At 36.3% G+C, this 20,853-nt stretch overlaps 3 protein-coding genes across 7 annotated transcripts; 2 read left to right on the plus strand and 1 right to left on the minus strand.

Moving 5' to 3' along the window:
* Window positions 1-129: 129 nt before the first annotated feature.
* LOC140836295 (probable mitochondrial-processing peptidase subunit beta, mitochondrial) lies at window positions 130-5,645 on the plus strand. The gene is made up of 9 exons (XM_073201711.1): window positions 130-830; window positions 2,405-2,569; window positions 2,690-2,827; window positions 2,933-3,084; window positions 3,191-3,299; window positions 3,669-3,767; window positions 4,001-4,066; window positions 4,977-5,084; window positions 5,173-5,645. Exons 1-9 carry the CDS (start codon window positions 180-182, stop codon window positions 5,257-5,259), a joined length of 1,575 nt encoding a protein of 524 aa, XP_073057812.1. The 5' UTR covers window positions 130-179; the 3' UTR covers window positions 5,260-5,645.
* Window positions 5,646-8,129: 2,484 nt separating this feature from the next.
* LOC140836300 (protein RIK) lies at window positions 8,130-17,031 on the plus strand. 4 transcript variants are annotated; one of them, XR_012119057.1, is made up of 12 exons: window positions 8,130-8,390; window positions 8,842-9,058; window positions 9,424-9,522; window positions 9,798-9,832; window positions 9,914-9,989; window positions 12,654-12,749; window positions 12,818-12,904; window positions 13,465-13,558; window positions 13,646-13,763; window positions 14,953-15,412; window positions 16,397-16,552; window positions 16,691-17,031. XR_012119057.1 is itself a non-coding variant. In XM_073201725.1 (12 exons), the coding sequence occupies exons 1-12, from the start codon at window positions 8,326-8,328 to the stop codon at window positions 16,807-16,809; spliced, it is 1,677 nt and encodes a 558-aa protein (XP_073057826.1). In that variant the 5' UTR covers window positions 8,131-8,325; the 3' UTR covers window positions 16,810-17,031. The 4 variants fall into 4 exon arrangements, 3 of the variants coding, with proteins under 3 accessions (XP_073057826.1, XP_073057828.1, XP_073057827.1); XM_073201725.1 differs by having other exon boundaries at window positions 8,131-8,390; window positions 16,342-16,552; XM_073201727.1 differs by having other exon boundaries at window positions 8,131-8,390; window positions 9,429-9,522; window positions 16,342-16,552.
* Window positions 17,032-17,611: 580 nt separating this feature from the next.
* LOC140836303 (uncharacterized) lies at window positions 17,612-20,619 on the minus strand. Of its 2 annotated transcripts, none has more exons than XM_073201732.1 (5): window positions 20,461-20,619; window positions 19,555-19,700; window positions 19,406-19,474; window positions 19,143-19,249; window positions 17,612-18,423 (listed from the first exon to the last, which is right to left on the minus strand). In XM_073201732.1, exons 2-5 carry the CDS (start codon window positions 19,691-19,693, stop codon window positions 17,773-17,775), a joined length of 966 nt encoding a protein of 321 aa, XP_073057833.1. In that variant the 5' UTR covers window positions 19,694-19,700; window positions 20,461-20,619; the 3' UTR covers window positions 17,612-17,772. The 2 variants fall into 2 exon arrangements, with proteins under 2 accessions (XP_073057833.1, XP_073057832.1); XM_073201731.1 differs by lacking the exon at window positions 20,461-20,619 and adding an exon at window positions 19,893-20,399.
* Window positions 20,620-20,853: the final 234 nt, after the last annotated feature.

Here is a 20,853-nt window from a genome sequence, read left to right on the forward strand (position 1 = left end):
TGATATAAATAATATGTTTACTTTAGTATTTTTCAAAACTAATGCAAACAAGTTTACAGACATAATTGTAAAGATGTAAATTAAATAAATAATTTACTTTTAACATTACGTAAATTTGAATGCGTACACTTCATTAAGACATAATCATAGAGCTCGTTTCGCCCATCGCCGCCGCGACCATGACGGCCCGCCACCTTCTACACCTCACCCGTCGCTCTCGAAGGACGATCCATTCGTACACCTCCCTCCACTGCCTCTCCACTGCCACTGCCACTGCCCCCTCCCTCCCTTCCCCTCCGCCGCCAACCGCTATGATCTACGACCGATTAGCTGAATCCGTAAAGCATAAGCTCGAAAAGCTCGAACACCCCGATCATCGCTTCCTCCGATACAACTCGCCCCACCCAACCCCAGATTCTCATACCGAAATCCTTTCAGCTCCTCTGACCCGAGTCACGACACTCCCCAACGGCCTCCGCATCGCCACCGAGTCTTCGCTCGCTTCTAAAACCGCCACTGTTGGGGTTTTCATCGACGCAGGATCCAGGTTTGAGAGTGAAGAATCAAATGGCACGGCCCACTTTTTGGAGCACATGATATTTAAAGGGACGGAGAGGAGGACTGCGAGGGAATTGGAAGAGGAAATCGAAAATATTGGAGGACATTTGAATGCGTACACTTCGAGAGAGCAGACTACTTATTACGCTAAAGTGATGGATAAAGACGTGCCGCGTGCGATGGATATTTTATCTGATATTTTGCAGAATTCTAAGTTTGATGAGCAGAGGATTAATCGTGAGCGCGATGTTATTCTCCGCGAGATGGAGGAGGTACGAATCAATCCATTGGATAGTGTTTCTTTGATGTTCTTTTTTTCTTGGAGTTCTAACATTGATTTAGGTAATAGATTGTTGCTTGATCATTGATTTAGGTGAAAAAGGTCGTTGCAATATTTTAAGATTCTTTTCTCCTTTGGGGGTTGTATCCCTTTGGTTGAATTTTGCTTCCGGGGAACAAAGATACTGCCTTTATGGCTGAATTTGTGTGTTCGGTGGTAAAGAGTGTTCTTTCTTTGTTTACAGATATTTCGTGTTAGGGAAGAAGAAGATGTCCTACTTTTTACTCGATTTTTAATATTTGGCTACTGATTGTAGTAGTACTATCTTCATCTGGAGCATGGTTTGCCGGAACGGTTGCGGTATTTGGAACGGCAACCACCGTTCCAGCTGCGGAACGGTTGCGGAAAGGTCACGAATTTATAAAAAAATTAAAAATTTCAGAAATTAGTAAAAACAGCTCAAATATTACTAGCATTCATAATATTCTATCATAAATACATATGAATAAATTAATTAAATAGTTTACTATGTTTAAGTAGATGCTGTCATAATTTTAATTTTATGTTTTGAACTTAGATGAAGAAATAATGAATAAATTAGGAAAGTTAAAAACGACACAAAAATATAAAAATGTAAATACTTAAAAACAAGTCACGTAAAATATCAAAAAATCGGATAAAAACCGTTCCGTTGCACCGACCCGTTCCGTTCTACCGACATATCGCCGATATATTGCGAAAAACGGCGTTACGAAGCATCCAACGTTTTTGCCCGGAACTTTGACTCGGTGAATGCCGTTCTCGTTCCGGAACGACCGATCCAGCGTACCATAATCTGGAGATCGTTCCGGAACGACCGTTCCAGCGTACCATAATCTGGAGATACGTACTTGGTGGATAGATGTGTTTCACTCGTCGGATTATTTGGCTAGCAAAATGTATAATGGGTTTTCTTTGGTTTGAGATTGAGAATTGAGGTTGAGAGGGTGGAAACTATAGTCCTACAGGTGAAATTAATAAAGTTGTATAGCATAATTATTATACTTTGTGACTACCATAATACCATTATTTTTAATCATTCCTCTGTCAAACCAAAAGGTGCTTTGCATCCATCTTATGCCATTTCTGCACAGAATATAGTGGTAGATGATCATGAACAGAGATTATTCCACTAAGTACTATCATCCCCATTCTTTACTTGGTAGTCATGCAAACAGTTGTTTGGCCTCCTGCAAATTTTCAAATTGTTCTTTCTGGTTTCATTGTTAATTTATGGGATAAGCTTTTGTTACTGTTGACCCTTTGCACGCAAATATCTGACCATGCTAGTGGTGATTTAATTTGACGCATATATTTCTGAATACATGTTTTTTGTGACATTTTGATGACCCCAACCTTTCAATTTCTAAAGAAAATTTCAGGCAGATATGCATCTTGGTGGGCAACGTTTTTAGAATTTACTTTGCACTCTCAACCAGATTGTTAAAACCTATTGTACAACAAACTTACGCTCATAATGTTAGGTTATTCTCTTTCTCACTTTTGTATGTTATTTAACTATCATAGGTTGAAGGACAAACTGAAGAAGTTATATTTGATCACCTTCATGCCACTGCTTTCCAGTACACGCCTTTGGGTCGAACAATACTTGGACCTGCTGAAAATATCAAGACAATTAAAGAAGAACATCTACGGAATTATATAACATCTCACTACACTGCTCCGAGATTGGTACTTAGAACCATGATTAAGCTTTTCTCTGTTGGGCTCCACCAATCTGTGGCATGGTAGCCTTGGATAATCTTGTCTGGTTCTGGACATCTCTTAATATTTTATTTTGGGCTTGTATAGGTGATTGCTGCTGCAGGTGCTGTTAAACATGAAAATATTGTTGAGCAAGTGAACAAATTATTTACAAAGTTGTCAACAGACCCAACAACTGCTTCTGAATTAGTTGCTAAAGAACCTGCAATATTCACTGGCTCAGAGGTATCCATGTATCGTTTGAATGCTTGATGATCACAAGTAGTAATATTGTTTGAAGAGAGCAATATACAGCAATCTCAGTCATATGACTTATATTTGGATATATAGATCAGGATGATTGATGATGACATTCCTCTAGCCCAGTTTGCGGTTGCTGTTGAGGGGGCCTCTTGGACAGATCCAGATTCAATTGCTTTAATGGTCTTGCAGTCGATGTTGGGTTCTTGGAATAAAAACGCTGGTGGCGGGAAGCATATGGGGTTTGTACTCACTAACCTCGTTATAATTGCTTATCTGATTTCATGGTTAAAAGTGTTTATGATTTTCGCTGGTAGTCAAACTCATTAATTGGGTTTTATTTCTTAGTTCTGAGCTTGCTCAGAGGGTAGGTATCAATGAAATAGCGGAGAGCATGATGGCTTTCAATACCAACTACAAAGACACTGGTTTATTTGGTGTTCATGCTGTTGCCAAGGTGGGTGTTCTGCGTTGGATAAAGAGGAGGCAGTGGAGCTTTTATTCTGAATTAAGTGCATTAAGCCGAGCAAGGATTCATAAAATGGATTTTTTTTTTGCTCATTATTTTTTCCCAAGATGCCTAGTTACTTACTATTGTTAATGTCAGTTACTTTATGCTGCATTTTTTTCAAGGCATTGTCAGCTAATATATTGGTTCAAATTATAACTCCCTTCACTTGGTTTCTTGCCTCCAAGCCTTAGACACAGTGAGATACGCCCACCCTTCCACATTTTTAAAAATTATATTGAATTTGGGAGTGGAACTGTTTATTCTGGAATCAGTTAAACATTATTTACTTAGTCTGATTTGTATTATTTCTTGCAGCCTGATTGCTTGGATGATTTGGCCTATGCAATTATGTATGAGATAACCAAGCTATGTTATCGAGTATCGGAAGCTGATGTGATTCGTGCTCGTAACCAGGTTGTTTTTTCAAATCATGGTGTCAACTTGTTAGACCTTTTATAATGAGTTTCTATACGGCCACTACCATCCGGTTTTACTGCAAACTTATTTTGGTAAAGTATGTTTGGGTCCTTGAGGTAGAATAATGGATTTTATCATACTCGTTTTGGTAACTATATTCAGGTCCTTGAGGTAGAATAATGAGGTTGTTATCCATGCATAGTTTAACTCATATTGTTGGTCTCCTGTAGTTGAAATCTTCTCTGCTGCTTCACATTGATGGAACCAGTCCTGTTGCTGAAGATATTGGACGTCAGGTATAATTTGGTAACTGAGAATCAAATATTTTAGTGAGATAGAGACTATCCAAACTGACGGATGCATGATATGGTTCTTTATAGTTTTGGGGTTCACTTTTCGGTCAAACACAGCTTCAACTCTTCTTTTAAGATGGATACTTTTTATGTAACCTTTGTGGTTGGGCTAGGGATTACCATATTGGGTAGCTCGATAAACTAGCAATGCAGTGCGCTCATGCGCTATAAGTTCTAGTTTTTTGTTGCATGGTATGCTGTGTACTTGGCATCAGTCATGTATGACACCAACTTTTAACTTCAATACTTGGTGGTCATGGAGTGGTAATCTTTGCTTCTCAAGTGGAAGTGTCAATTTAATGTTTATGTTCGGTAATATATCCTTTTGTATGACCTTATCTTTGCCAGCAAGTATTTAAAGTTTGCATGATTTTCTGAACACTGATTTGAAAAAACTAGTGTAACAATAGCCGTCAGGTACTATTAGTTGTATGCCCTGCAAAATTCAGATGTAGCAAATTCTAGATTCAGACACGAGACTATAGTAGTACTCATTATTATCAAATGATGGAATATTAAGTCAGTAATAATTTGTAGAAGGGAGTTTTCAGGTTGTTTACCATATTGGCTGCCTCAGTGAAATGCTAATAAGAATTTAACAGATCAATCTATCTAGTTTTGGTTCTTGATCAACATGGCCTGTGCTTTTCGTTTTTTTTCCCTCCTAAGATCTATGTGTTGGTCATTTACTTGGGATTAGGTTCAACTGTAAATTGTAATTATGTTGGTTCATTTTAACCCTATTTTGTAAATGAATGAATTTTAACGCATTCCTGTGAAATAGTAATGCAATCTATTTTTTTATTAGTTATTATTTTTTTTTTAAAGGAATTTATTTTCTTCCTTATTGCAGCTGCTTACATACGGTAGAAGGCTCCCGTCTGCTGAACTGTTTACCCGGATAGATTCTGTAGATGCTAGCACTGTCAAACGTGTTGCCAACCGATTTATATTTGATAGAGTGAGATCGATTTTGACATCAGAAATCAAGAAAATTATTTGGCTCTCCATTAGATTTAAATTACATTAATTTCCGGCTTTCTGTGCAGGACGTCGCCATTGCTGCCATGGGGCCTATCCAGGGGCTGCCCGACTACAACTGGTTCAGACGCAGGACCTACTGGCTTCGTTACTAGGTTCCTTTTCTGTTCAAAATGGCGTTTTCACTTTCTCCATTTCCAAAATACCCGATTGTGCTTCTTTTTCAATCAAGCTCCTTAGCCCACAAAGCATAATTGGTGGCTCTATTTATTTTGATTTTACCCATCAGTTTTGAGGAATATGAATTATAATATTCCAGCTGTAGTCATTGACATGGCTCTTGTTGACAATCAGTTCTATTTTTCTTGGTGTGAATTGTTCTTGGCATTGTTATGTAAACTCTAAGGCATAGTTTGGTACATAGAATATGATAAGTAACGGATATAATAGGCAAAGTTTGGTACACATGAGAGGATAAACATGTGATGTATAATATAAGGATACGTTAAAGGATAAATAAGATGTAGGATATTATATTTAATGATTGGTATGATTTTAATAAGAGTGATTAAATTTATATATTAGATTGTAATGACAAAATTAACTTTATCATGATAAATTTTATAATTTCAAAGTTGTTACTTGAGTTCATATTTCTTATCTGTTCATACACCGACAATATTTGCATGATTTATGTATTTTTGCCTAATTTTATATATTATATAAATATGATAATTGGGCCCGAGTCAAGTCAAATATCAATTTTTAAGGTTATTCGAGTTATGTTAATAATTTTATCGAGATTTATAAAAATAATTTATATAATTATCTCGAGTTCATTTATATAATTATCATATTATATAATGTATAAACATAAATAAAAATATTTATTTGATTTTAATTTTATATTAAGGTCGAAAAAAGGGGCTTTTTACAAGAGAAATTATAAATATTTATAAAAAAATCATTTATATAATTATATGAAGTGGAAGTGTCAATTTAATGTTTCTGTTCGGTATTATCTTCAGTCCATATGTTAATGTAAAATTCCAAGTCATTGAAGGACAATCTTGGAGTAAGAAGGGCTCTAATCGGTCTCCATTTGTAGAAAGAAGGTTTTAAATAGTTGCTGATCCGTTAAAGTTGGAGGAGAGGATTTTTTGCAGATTGATATGATGGCCATCTTCTCGTCCAAAGACATTTCCAAAAATAATCTTCCTGAGCAGTCTCTCGCCTCAAATGGCATCTCCACGAGAAAAATGAATACTTCTCATCCAAAAATTTCTAATTCAACAATTTTGCCATTAAGAAGCTGTAGAACATCTGATTCACAACAATTCCTGGAAAAGTGAAAATTTAAGGAAAGTTAGGCGTAAAATGCGGTTGTTACATGAAATCGAACACTAAAATCCCTGATAATTGTTTCTGATGAACAAGGCCAAACAATGATTACAATTTTTTATACCTCATAAGTCATAATGTATCAAAAACGTCATTTAAATCCCATACACAATCACTTAACATTTCGGTGTAGATTTCATCAGCATATATAGGTTTCAACATAGTAATTCGAGAATAGTTCCTGCTGCTCGACACACAGCTCTATTAAACTACATATCGACCACCAAAATAATGGTGTTGTTTTAGATTGATATACAACAAGAATTGCAAGAACAGATGTTCTTTGGAAAGCAATGGATACATCCAAAATTTCAGATCATGCACAGATAACACAAGACTAATCGATTCAAATATATTCTTCTTTAGCAAGCCAGTGAATTAAGAATTTAACCGTCACAGAATTAGGAATCAGGCAAAACACAAAAAAAAAAAAAGCATCAACTTTAAATAACTAAAAAGAAAGAAAACAAGTTTCAAATCCAAAAGAACTATATTTCAAACATCATCCTCCAGACGACAAAAGAATGATACATGTACTAAAAGATGAAATCACTACTAAAAATAACTTCATCAACCACGCCGTGAGAAAAAAAAATGAAGTTATTATGCACATAACAAATCCACGAAGAGGAACTGATTACGCTAGATTGTCAAAGTAGAATATGAATATTTTTGGTATAAAAAGTAATACTTTTTCGTAGGGGACCAAAATAGAATAGTTGTCTCATAAAATTGGCCTATGAGACCGTCTCACAAGCGTTTTTGTGTTTTTTTCTCATTTTTCGCCCAAAAGTACTAAATCAACCAAATATCGCATAGACCCATATAGTGAAAATAAAACATGTAGTATACATATTAAAGGCAATCTGAACAAAAATAAAAGAAATACAATTAGCTTTTTTCTACCATATGAAATATTGGATGTCATTTCGTTTTATTTTTCCTTTTCATTTTTTTTAGATTTATTTCAATGCGTATAATATATATTTATTTTCTCGTCGCATGACCTGCTTAATAGAACATTAGTGTCAAATAAAACTATATTCGATGAGTTTGGTGGCTTATAAAAATTATAAAAATGTTATTGGATAAAAAATTGACAAGTTACATGATTAAAATGTAAAACATTAATGGCTAAATACATTGATTTAAAAATATTTTTTTATGACATGAGAACTGACATTCATTAGGATTTGATGCATTCCCTGATTTAATACAATAGCTTACAAATTCTTGTGCAACAGGGTCACACGAAAAGGTGTCGGTAAGAAGAATCAAACAACTAATAATTGATCAACGGTGACCGACTGCACCAATTCAGACACTCTCTTGAGATGTCAAATTCGTTTAGCTGCATGGATGATATATTTCGTTTCAAATTCATCGAGTCACTAAAGACATTCATTTCAGATTCGTTGAATTGCTCAGATGATCGATGACTTGAAAAAATTTGAAGTGAATTTTAAATAAAATACCTGGATCAAATTCAACCATCGAACCCCCAACGTTTGGATTTGGGTTAGTTATAGGGTTGTGTGGGCTTTGGATTGAATTTTGGCTTGGGTGGGGCTTTATATATTAATGGGCTCACCTTGTCTTCTGTTAAAAGATTGTGCCCACCGTAATTTTCCAATTAAAAAGAGAGCGTAGAGATTTTGAAGCAAACCGGCGTTTGTTCTTAGTGTGCGAGAGGTCCTTCGATAAATTCTCTGTCTTCTTTTCCTTCTGAAATACAGATTTTGATTTATAACAAACAGTAGGCCGACACGCAGAGCAGATATTCGAATAATTAGTGAAGAAAGAACCGAATCCGGAATCAAATGACAGAGGACAATTTCCCTAGGGTTTCATCCTCTGAATCTGATTCATCTTCAACCAAGCAAAGGTGCGTTTATGAATTTGATAGAGGTCGTTTATTCTGAACTGGAGAAAGGATTGTCAATTTAACTGTCATTTGTGGGTCCGAAGCATTCTGTTGAATGGATCATAAAAATAGGAGAAAGCAGAATGACAACTACTTTGATGTAACCCAGTTGTACAAGTATTCTCGTGAAATATTTTTTTTCCTTTGGTTTTTGAAAAATTTCGATGCCAGCATATCATATTCGGGTCAGGATCAGCAACAAAATATTTCGAAGCATTGAAGAGAATTAAATAGTAGTCATTGATAGAGCGGAATCCGTTTATAATTGGATTTTGATTTGTGTTTGGACTTTTATTTTCATCCCAATGAGCCGCCTATTTACCATTGTTTACTCTTTCAATCCTTAAGCGTTTCAGCAATAGCCGATCAAACAAGGATTCCTGGGCTTTAACGTCATATACTTTAATTGCAGAAAAAGAAGAAAGTGGGATCAGCCAGATGAGACGCTGATTTCTGATGGAGTATTGTCAAATATTGGAACTTTGGTCAGGATAACTTTGCCCACTGTCTCTCCCTTATCTGGTGCTGTCGTGGCTACCCCATTTTCCCCTTCTGGCGCCAACCTATCACAAGTAGTTCAGGTGCCTTTGCAGCAACATGCTGCGACCATTGTCCAAAATCTTGTTCAAGTAAGCACTTTTTCTATCTGGCTCTTCAGTCTTTATTTTTATATAAAACTTAATTAATGTCCTCGTATTAGCGATGCATGCCATACTTTCTGGAGTACAAAAGTTTCAGCACAAGCTACCCCTTTTTTACACTGCTAGTTCTCTTTTCCATCCAGTGTCTTTGTTCAATCAAAATTGATTTTGAATAGCCAAACTCCTCTAACATGGTTTTGCTTTTTGTCGTATCTCTTCCTTTTGACTTGATTATGATTATGATTCAATTGTAGTTTTTTATTATGTTATTTGAGCAATGCCTTGCTAGAATCTTCAGAGGTTCATTATTTCATCGCATTTTAATTTCATGTGGTTTTTGTTTTCACTTATAGTCTAGAATCCAAGATGAATTAATATCAAAAGAAATTATCATAAATGATGCTGATTCTGCTGTTCGTTACAAGCTCACGAAGCGTCAAACACAAGAAGAGGTAAATCTTAGTCTTTTGTTGCCACCACCACTTGGGTGGAGTGGCATAAACCTTTTCCCTTTGAGTAAGAGGCATAAGTTCAATTCCATGTAAAAACAAGAAAATCACCCACCCCTAGCTCACCTCAATGTTGTATTTAAAAAAAAAACCTTAGTCTTTAGTTTATGTAACCTAAGAGCTTCTAGCAATACCCAACTTATGTTATTCCAATTTTAGGTGCATGTTTTTTGGTATTTGCTCTTTCTGGGAACTATTATGTTACTCAATACTTGCAGATTCAGAAGTGCACAAGTACGGTAGTGATTACCAGGTGAGTAGTGTTGGCAATGGCCTTGTCATCGGTTTCATTTCTCACTCACCGTATGGTTTATATCCGGAATGAAACTTACAGGGGCAAATATCGACCTCCTAATGCACCCCCTGATGGTGAAAGACCTCTATATCTTCATATATCTGCTGCGGCACATGTTAGTGTTTTCTTTTTATTTTGGTTGTATGTATCGAAAAATATTACAATTTTACTAAGAGAAAGATTTTGCTCTTTTGAAACACTTATTTATCAATTTGGTCACAGTTTTTAGCTAGTTGGTACTTAGTATAGGACTTTTGAAAATAGAGACTTCTAGTTTAGTGCTTATAGTAATTTCTATGCATGCTTATGACACATAGTGACTGCAGAGGGGAAAAACTATATTTCTCTAATTGCAGCATTATATCATTCTACATCCCACTATATTTATTTGTTGAATCTAGTTTCTTTCCTGAACCATAATTTTATATGAAAACTAGAATGATATATTTTCATTTGAATGGACTTGGTTCCTGATAAGATGAATAGCTGTCTAGTGGAGGGCTGAGTAAACTAAAATGAATTTTCTAAAGCTAATGTGTCTTAGTTTTTGCATTGCTAAAGATTATTTGTTTTCCTGGATGTCATTGGGTCCTTGGTAAATCTGGGTTAGTTTATTCCTGACTTCCACGGCAAGAGTTCATTTCTTAATTTTGTTGAACATGGCCTTATCCAATGTCTTGAATAGAATGTATTTGGCCACATTGTCTGTATTGACTTTCTTTTGTCCTTTTTGATATACACTCTGCATGAGGCTTCTCAATGAAATCTAGGACGCGCTCGCATCACTTATATGGGCCATCGACAATCACAAACCACATAGCATCTTCTTTTGCAGTCAACTATGCCTCCATAAGATTTCTATAATTGTCATAATTTTCTTTCGAAAACATGAGGAATTCTGCCAATTGTCAAGTTCTTTATTCTACTCAATATTTAGATTGAATGCTCTTAATTTCCTAAAAAACCAATCTGATATCAATGTTTGTCCCGGTTAATATGAAATATGTATAACACTCTAAGGGGTTGAATAGATTGTGATGGATTTTTCAAAATTAACTTAAAAACTTGGCTGTGTCACGTAGCTGGCTAAGACTTTGTTGTTTATGGGTAAAAAGATATTATTTAAACAATAAATAATAATGCACTAGACTTGAACAAGAATTTGGCAGAATGAGCAAATAAGCATTGACATCATCAAACATAATTGTGAAGTGCAACAAAAACAACAATAACAACTGGTTCTTTCGTATCATTTACAGTCAATTCAAACACTCAATATCTCAATCCTGTATTGAATGAATCACTCCATAGAGTACAACTAAAATATAGCAGGGAGTGAATTTTCTGTGTTCGTAAGGATGATTTATTCTTTAGTCTCTACTGAGCTAGGCTCTCAGGAATACAAAATATGTGAAAACTCAACGAGTTCTTGAGTTCTTTGAACTGATTTTCCTCATGAATTCTTTTTTCTTGATTCTCAATTCTAGTCTTGTGGCTTCCGTTCCTCGCAAATAAGAGTGAGCATATCCAATTGTAACACTATAATTTTGGCACATCCATCTTAGTCAAGAATCCGCTTATTAAATCTTCTGCCTAATTTTAGAAATAAGAACATTGAGCAAGTATTTGGTACTGTTGCCTGGATGAATAATTCAATCTGTTGGATTAAGCGTGCATGAATGAGATAGTATTGGGATGAGTGACCTCCTGGGAAGTTCTCATGCGTCAAGCCGCTGACGTTGCGCCACTTGATCTGGTTGACTAAGTGAGTCGTAAAAGAATGACACCAGATCTTAACAGGTAATACTGTCTTTGCTGGGGACAGAGCCGACGGTAGGGAAAGGATAAGACTGCTCTTTAGGGATATGAGACAGCACCGGCAGATAGACACGCAACCCCCGGATTCATGAGTCTAACAACCCGACTTATTAGCACCCAAGTAAGTGTACTCTGCGATGCCACAAGTATAAGGAAATAAAGTTGCGTCTTGGCGAACAACTATAGCTTTTGGCCTAGTGGTAAGCGCTTGATCCTAAAAATTGGTATCGGAGCGAGGTCATGTGTTCAATTCTCCCAAGAAGCATATTTTATACTTCTTGGGGGATGTTGGGTTAAGCGTGCATGAGTGAGAGTAGTACTGGGATGGGTAACCTCCTGGGAAGTTCTCATGCGTCAAGCTGTTTATGTCGCGTCACTTGATCTGGTTAGATAAGTGGGCCGTAAAAGAGTGACACCTGATCTTAATGGGTAATACTGTTTCTGCTGGGGACATGGCTGATGGTAGGGAAAGAATAAGACTGATTTCTAAGGAATGAGAGACAACACTAGCTGATAAACACGCACCTCCCCGGACTTATGGGCCTAACAGTTCGATTCATTAGCACCCAAATAGGTACACTTTGCGCTGTCACAAGTATAAGGAAATAAAGTTGCGTCCTGGCTAACAGCTATAGCTTTTGGCCTAGTGGTAAGCGTTTGATCCTAACACAGTATTTGATATGTGCATATTTGATATTCTTGGTTAAATGTTACCGATAAATGGTAAAGATGTTACCTATGGCATGGAGTTTTCATCTTGACTGAAAATATTGTCTCGACTGATATTCTCTTACTTGTTATGTTTCTTGGTTGATTTTCTCTTTGCCATAACATCCTTGCTAGTGCCTGAACTGGTTTACTTTGGCGTATTACTTAGTTAGTTTGCAATTAACTTTAATAATTCCATTGAGACTGGATTTCTGGTTTTGTTCCTTGGAATGTTCTTTTGTCGTGGATTCAGTTGGAAACAACAGCAGAACAAATCAAAGCAGTTGATCTTGGAGCTGCTATGGTAGAAGAAATGCTGAAACAGGGATTAGCCAACAATGGAGTCAAGGTAATGGTGACATCTGAGAGATGTATACGCAGTTGTTTTCTTACAAACCTAATGGTGTCTTTTCTCAGGTTGACCGCACATTAACTACCTGTGTCTTTTTGGGCTTTGAGACAGACCCATCATTGAACGTCGTGTCTCGCATTCGTGGCCCAAATGTGAGTTTTTCCTCCCACGTTAATCTTCTTTCCCCTTTTTTATTTGCACTCATTTGATTTCTTTTGTTATTGTTTAGCATACATTTCTTTCTTTTCCTTTTACCTTTTGTTGATTGGGGGTTGGCTCTTGGTGTTGGTTTTTATTGAAAATGGAGAATGTAGATGGAGGAATGTGCCGAGGAACTGAAATATCACTTGCAGCTATCTATTAGTCATTTTACGTTATTTCCATCAAAGTTGTTTGACAAGTTTCTCTCTGTGCCCCTCTATGTTTTGCCTTTCACACTGTTTATGCATATAATAGGCTCGTGCTTATTAATGGTCACCTAGTGTTGTTTTAATACATTAATGTAATTCTATGCACGTTTAATTTATTGTTCTGCACACCTGTTTCGAATAATTTTTTAGATATGCATGATGCTGCTTAGTCCTTAATTGTTTAAATTTATTTCATCATATCAAAGATGAGAAATACTAATGTTTGAAGCCTTCTCTGACTTCTCCACACGATCTGGAGGGATTCTTTTTGTGTTGCCGCTGGTTGGGTTTTGTCAATGCAGGACCAGTACGTAAACCACATTATGAATGAAACAGGAGCAACAGTCATACTAAGAGGACATGGTTCTGGAAGTTCTAACAATGAGCTAACTGAAGGTTGTTATTGTCATGTACTTTGTTGGCTTTTGGTATTATTGCTCACCATTAATTACAAGCATTTTTCTGTATTTCCCCTGCTTGCAGATTCCCAGCAACCATTGCATTTGTTGTTGTCGAGCAATGATCCAAAAAGTCTTGAGCATGCAAAGCTTTTGGCAGAAAATCTTTTGGACACAATTAGTGGTGAATGTGGTGCCTCTAGGTAATTAGTTTTCATTGATATACACAAAAGACAAATTGATGATTATGCAAATTACCAGGGCATGACCAAGATTTTACGTTTGGATGAACTAAACTAGATATAAATCATAAACTTTTATGGAAAAAGTCATTCTTAAATTAATGCATTGAGATATATGATAAATCTAAGATATTATAATGGGTAATATCTCATCCAATTTCATAAAACAATAATTCAAAAATAGGAAGTACTACAATATAATTCAATCAAATAATTGTAGTTTTATAAAATTTTACTCCCGAGACTTTTATTTAATTCATGTAATGTGTCCGCATTACATTTATGATATGTGTATATAAATTGTCAGTTTTAAAATGAATTTCGTACAATTCTGTAAGTTGGTACATTATTTAAGCCAAATTATTGTTCATGAAAATATTGGATCCAGAGCTCAATATAATTCATAAAAAAGATTTGGTCAAATTAGCACTATATGTGAATATATAAATTAAGCTAACAATCTTGTGTATATCCTATAATAAGAAAAAAATTGATTTAGTCGGTCCTATATATAAACATAATAACATATAAATTATTGATGCCAAAACATAAATTTATAAATTATTAAGTCCAAAACACAAAATATTGAGCCGAAAACATAAATATATAAATCATTAAGCTCAAAACATATATATACTTAGGCCAACAATGTGTTGGCTAGACCGGGGATACACACTGCAGGCATGCCCCTGCTAAACACAAAGAACAATGTTGTAGATTTCATTGGTTCCACGTACTTGTGTGACCCATTTAGAGTTCTGTGTGGATACAAATTTAATACAATTTATTATATTTTGAATGAGTAGAATGTTTACCTTATGTCATTTAAAGATAAGGCTTTTAGTTTGAACATCCAACTCTAGTCTGGGATTTTTTAAAATTTGAGATCTTCTTTTATTTCTGTAAGGATTTATTATCCATGTTAAGATGAGTGGAGGAAAAAAAGAAGAAAAAGTACGGTATTCTCATATAACAACAGACGTAATCACTTTGTGAATCACTTGATAAACATTTTTTTTGCAGAAGATTTGATAAGTTTATCTGTAGTTGCTGGAAAAATATCATCCTATATCCCGTCTCTTTTGCATGATGGCTATTCTGTACTTTATAGAGAATAACCTACTGCCTTCTCTTGATGTATGGTCTACAGGCCTTCACATTGTAATTTATATGGTGCAGTTCCACCTCCATCTCAATTGGGGGCTGGACTGCAGAGCCTCGTGAATTCTCCAAATTCCAATGATATAACCTCCTCCAGTTCAGCTGCTTTTGCTGGTGTGAACAATATTGTCTCCAAGTGTTCCATATCTCAATCTATCGGGGAGTCAAATCGTGCCGTTGCATACTATCCTCATACCTCATCAATCAGTGGAACGACGAGCTATATTGGTTACGGAGGGATATATCCACAAGCCACGCCTTTGCAGCAAGTTGCCTTAGCCCTTAGACAGTCAACTTCTCCAGTCACTGCTACTGTTTCTCCCATGAAAACAGCAGTAAGCGTAAAGCCACTGACAGAGGAATCACCTTCTCTGAAGGATAAATGGCCAAAAAAGCGCAAGTTTCAGGAGTTGCCTGCAGCTGCAAAAGGACCAGTGAAAGCCATTCAGGTATTAATATTTGCTTCTGTTTAGGTTGGGAGAATGAAGGGGCCGTGGAATTTTTAAAAATGCCAATAGGTGACACAATATCATCCATCATTATCAGTAATTTTCTCGAGTCCATCAAGTCTGCAAGTCATCGACCAGAAAAAAACTTCTAATGAAGGGGATGTTGAATGAACACTATGGTTAGTTCTATCCGAGCCCTGTCTTGGATTAGAAAAACAATTGAGATGGACTCAACTAGGGTTTCAGACATAGTTGTCCAATGAATAATGATTCCTTTTGTGCACTTTGTTGTGTCAGTTATAAAATGTTCACGACTGTATAGTTCGTATCTATTCATTCACTCCATGTATAATTTGTCCAAGCTATTCATCTTGAGAATGTAATCAATCCTTTATATATATTTTTGTGGTTATCATTGTTAAAGGAGTTGCCTGAAAACATTTCTACCCTAACATTTTGTACTTCTTATTCCAGGTATTTTCTCCCATCTCTATGAAGCTAACAGCTCGATACTGGATCTCTGTGTCGGATATTATATGTTTCACAGGTTTTTTGACATGAAAGTGGCCTGAGATAACTATTGCTGTTTTTATCTGAAGCTGGTTCCAGATATTGTGCTCTTGGGTTCTTGACTGTTAATTGTGTATCTACGTTATATGCACACACCAATTTCAATCTATTGTTTCCCACTGCTCGTTGTAGATTGAAAAAATCATGTCTTTTTAGTCTGTCTAAGCACATGTGCCATTCTTGATACCCATCTCGACATGTAAATATGTTTTGCTATAGGCTCCTCCTCTTTTCGAAAAAAAGTTTGTGAGTTCGAGCTCTTGATCTAGACTTGTATGATTCTCTGTGTATTGTTTTGTTGCATTAACTATGAGACATATATTCTGCTAACTTCGAGAGATTTGGTTAATGTTTCCCAGAAGAATTTACAGGGATCAGAATTTCCAATGCCACGTGAACTAACTTCACATGTAGGTGCAAGAGACGTTTCAACTGTTATAGCTCCCAAGAAATCTGTCCAGCCGTCATTTGGTGTGATGCCCCCACCCCCTCCTCCACCAAAGTTTAACTCGTCACCGAAACTGCATGAAAACAGCACCATGCATAAATCAAAATCGGAAATTGTCCCCGGTAAATTCCACTTCCCAATTCTTATTCCCATTTCTTCAACCTTAGGATGAACACTTATGTTTTGCTACATTCATGTATCTTTCCTTTGTTGCTACTTTGATCATAATGAAAAAGATCTTTCTTGCTGAATTTTTTTAGATACTTTAATTAATATAATGGAATATGGAGATGAAGATGAAGACTACGACGACGATGTTGAGGTGGAGATGTTTAAAAAGCAATCAGGGGCAGTTCCGAAACCTTTCTGGGCAGTTTGATTTTAGAGATTTTGATTCCTCCAATGGCCTTTGCTTAGCCAGTGTGAATCTTTGGTTTCTTTCTCAGAAATATGATCTTATTCAAGGCCATGCATTGTGTGGGGTTGTAGATTAGTTGTAAAATGTATTGGTCATGGGGAAGAACAATCGTAGTTGCATGACATTACTAGTTACAAATCCGATTTTATCCCTCTTTAAATTATTTTTTCGGTTTCCGTTCCAGTTAATTATCTTGGATTCGAAAGAACTATGTTTCCCCAGTAATGTCCTCGTCATGTTTGTCAACAAGAAACCTAACCTGATAGAAAAATGATGCATTTATTGAATTATAGATTCAAGCTTCGAGAAAATAAAGCTGGCCTCTTTTTGTTTTTTTTGAACTATCATTATTTTTTTTTTTTTGAAAAATCAAATTGCCAAAGGATCTCTTTGGGTGAGATCCCAAGACCCAAGTAGTATTGGGTTCAATTCCCACTTCTATGAATAATAGTTAGATTAGATTGAAAATTCTCCTACCCCTGTTGCGTTAAAAAAAAAATTATAGCTAGCACTTCATTATTCATTATGCAAACCAACGGACAATCCACGCATTCTGTTCAAATTTCCTGTGTCGAAAAGATTTATTATCTTTTATATCTGTCTCTCAAGAATTATCCACGCATTTTCGTATTACGTTGTCCTCGAATTTATCCTTGTATTTACGTTCTCCTCAAGAATATCTCAGGATGATGGGTTATAAAATTTATCGAGATTAATGTCACAATATGGCTCCCTCGTTTTTTTTTTCACCTGAAGTAGCGCCTTTATGCAATAATAAATTAGATCCATACGATATTCATAAATCGCGAAAACACCAAGGAGTACAGGAAAATGATGTGAAGGTAAAGTTGATAATCTATGTTCACGCTCGCAGAAGACCACAACTCCTACAATGTTATTACCTATAACTTCAAGACTACGATCTCATCCCCTCGTATTGGCATAATCATTTGGCTCATCTTTGTCATCCTTGTCGTCTCCATCCAACTCATCCTGTCCAAAATCTTCGGTAATACTGGTGTCGTGTTGTTCCTGACTTTCACTGAACGAGCCCTTTGTCTCTTCATCCAAAAAGGAAGACAATCCAGTCGGGTTATCAGAGAATCTGTTGCCAATGCCTTCATGGTTACCAACACCCTGTACATCATCACCACCAGTGTAGTGGCTGCCACCTCCACTAGGATACTGGTTTCCAGCACCAAATCCACCACCACCAGAACCTCCATACCCGCCACCTTGTACAGAATCATCACCACTGTAGTTTCCACCGCCTCCACTGGGATACTGGTTTCCACCGCCAAATCCACCACCACCAGAACCTCCATACCCGCCACCTTGTACAGAATCATCACCACTGTAGTTTCCACCGCCTCCACTGGGATACTGGTTTCCACCGCCATATCCACCCCCACCATAACCTCCATACCCGCCACCTTGGTATCCTCTACCACCATAGTTACCACCATCCTGACCAGCATAATTGTAACCACCACCAGAACCATATCCACCTCCAAAACCACCACCCCGAGGTTTTTCAATTGCATAGTTCACCCTTAACCTTCGGCCATGAAGATCCTGCGAATTACAAAGCTGATTGTGACCACAAACTCAAGAGACACTAACCCATTTAAGGCTAATAAACTGAAGAATACCCATACAATACCGAATCGGAGTTGCAAACACAATTCACTTGTCAAACTAGATATCTCAAAGACAAAAAAGGCATCCAGTAAGTCTCCCCTGAACTTCATTTAAGAAATTATAACGTCTAACTCATAAGAAATGTGACGATTAAATCACAATTTGACGTTATGGATTTTTTTTTTGGCTCATGCCACTGTTGATGCTCTAAAACAGCAGGAATCTCTGCACGGTTTCCTTGTCACATCCCAAAATGGATGAAAATCACTAATTCAAAGATAAATTACGCAACAAAGACATCTTCTCGTGAACCAATGTAGGAAAACAAGATTTACCGACGATTCTTTTCCACGATAATTTTTTTTTTAGAAGAAACTAGATATTATTAATACTTAATTTTTTTACAAAACAAGCGGATGAGTAATCCGCGCGATTCCTATCAAATTCAATCCCTTTTCCACGATAAATGAATCTCAAGAGGTAATCTCTAGTCATTTATTGGCTGTGATTTGGAGCTTAAAGTCTCATCACAAGGATAAAATTTCTACAACCAACTATATCATGTGTTCGGAAGTGAATCTCTTTTACAGCAGTACGATGAATGTGTCAACAGTGAGGTAAAAAGTAAAGAGAAATAATTCATGTAAAAGTACCTGGCCATCATATGCCTGGATGGCACTGGATGCAGCTTCAGTAGTTGCATAAGTAACAAAGCCAAATCCTTTTGACCTGCCAGTGTCTCGATCCAAAATAACCTTGGCTGCATTGTTTAAGGCCAAATTAATAGGAACAGCCTCAGAATCACTGACAATACAGGCACAAGCTTTTCATGTGTGTCTATTCAACGATCATAAAATTTGAGAGAGGGCAAAACAATTCACTACAAATATAATATATTATGCAAGAAAGCTGATACCTTCGACAACATCTCCATACTTGGCAAAAGCATCCCTTAAACCCATCTCATCGGTATTATAAGAAAGACCTGCAATGAGAAACATATGAATAAATAAAGTAATAGAAAAAAGAAATAGTATATTCCACACCAAAGAAAATAATTTTCACCTCCAACAAAGAGCTTTGAGGATGAAGACATGCTTCTTATTGCCTGGAAAAGTGAAGAGTTCGAGGTCGCTAATTCAAAATTACCATGCTTGCTCACGGTTTGCTTTAGCACATTGCCAACTCTGTTCAGAAAAGCCATTTTTGCTCTAAAAAAGGGGACCCAAAAAAATCAAGGTTAGCAGGAGTAATATGAATTAAAAAATGCAAAATCTGCACAATGCGGTACATAAGAAGGAAGTGTGAACCAATGAATTCAAAAAAAATAACGAACATTGTGAGTTTGGTAGACATTCCAAAGTAGCTTAAAACTGTTTTAACTATTTAAAAGCTGAACTTACATGGCTTTAACTAGCTGTAAAAAGGTCGAGAAGAAGCAAGTTAAAAACATTAGTTTACAGTAGCAGTCCGAAAATTGGTTTGTAATTCTACCGAGTCCAACACAAATGACCTTTTGTACAGCTGTCTGAGGACCAGAGCAAGAGTAATAGATTAATTTCACAATCCTACTAACGAAATGAAATCACTTAAACATCCCGTAAGATTTTTAATCAGCTGCATTTCCGCTAGACCTCCTTTTCCCTTCGGCATCTCAGAAAGTACAAGAAAACTATAAATTCATATCTCCCAATAGAGTGAGACAGCTACCACTATCCTACTACATAAGCAAAAAACACAGCCAATCGTTGCCATTGAGGTTACAACCAATCTTCAACTAAAAAAATAATAAATTTGGCATCAAATACAGGATCTTAATCAATTATATATTCCACAGTAGATAAATCCAAGTAGAAAAAAAAAATCAAAAGAACTCGAACGACCATACACACATCGCCGCCAAATATCTGAAACCTAGGGAAAAAGGGTTTACGGAATAAACAAGAGGGACGAATAAAAATAATACAATACCTCAGAAAATTGAACAAGAGTCTCGAATTTCAGCGAGCTTCAGCACTCCTTATTTGCGACAGCTAGCACGCCCAAACATACATGGCAAGGGTTTTAGCCTGCGAAGCCTGCCAAGCTATTTTGGATTTTTTTTTTACAATTACTCCGCATGTGGATGAGATCTGATCCGTTGATTGGAACTCAAGTGATGTTAACCGTTGGATCGTTCTTTTTTGGAATACATGAGAACTTCTTGATTTTTTAGAGATATATATATACCAATTATTATGCACACGTGATCTGTGTACAAATTTTTTTTATCATTATCGATGGACTAAAGTATAATTTGAAAACTTATGGAGGGAATAAATTGATATTTGAATTGTTGAGATAAAAAAATAAAAATAAAAGTGT

Source organism: Primulina eburnea, chromosome 7 (assembly GCF_022965805.1).
Source record: "Primulina eburnea isolate SZY01 chromosome 7, ASM2296580v1, whole genome shotgun sequence".
Classification (NCBI taxonomy): Eukaryota; Viridiplantae; Streptophyta; class Magnoliopsida; order Lamiales; family Gesneriaceae; genus Primulina; species Primulina eburnea.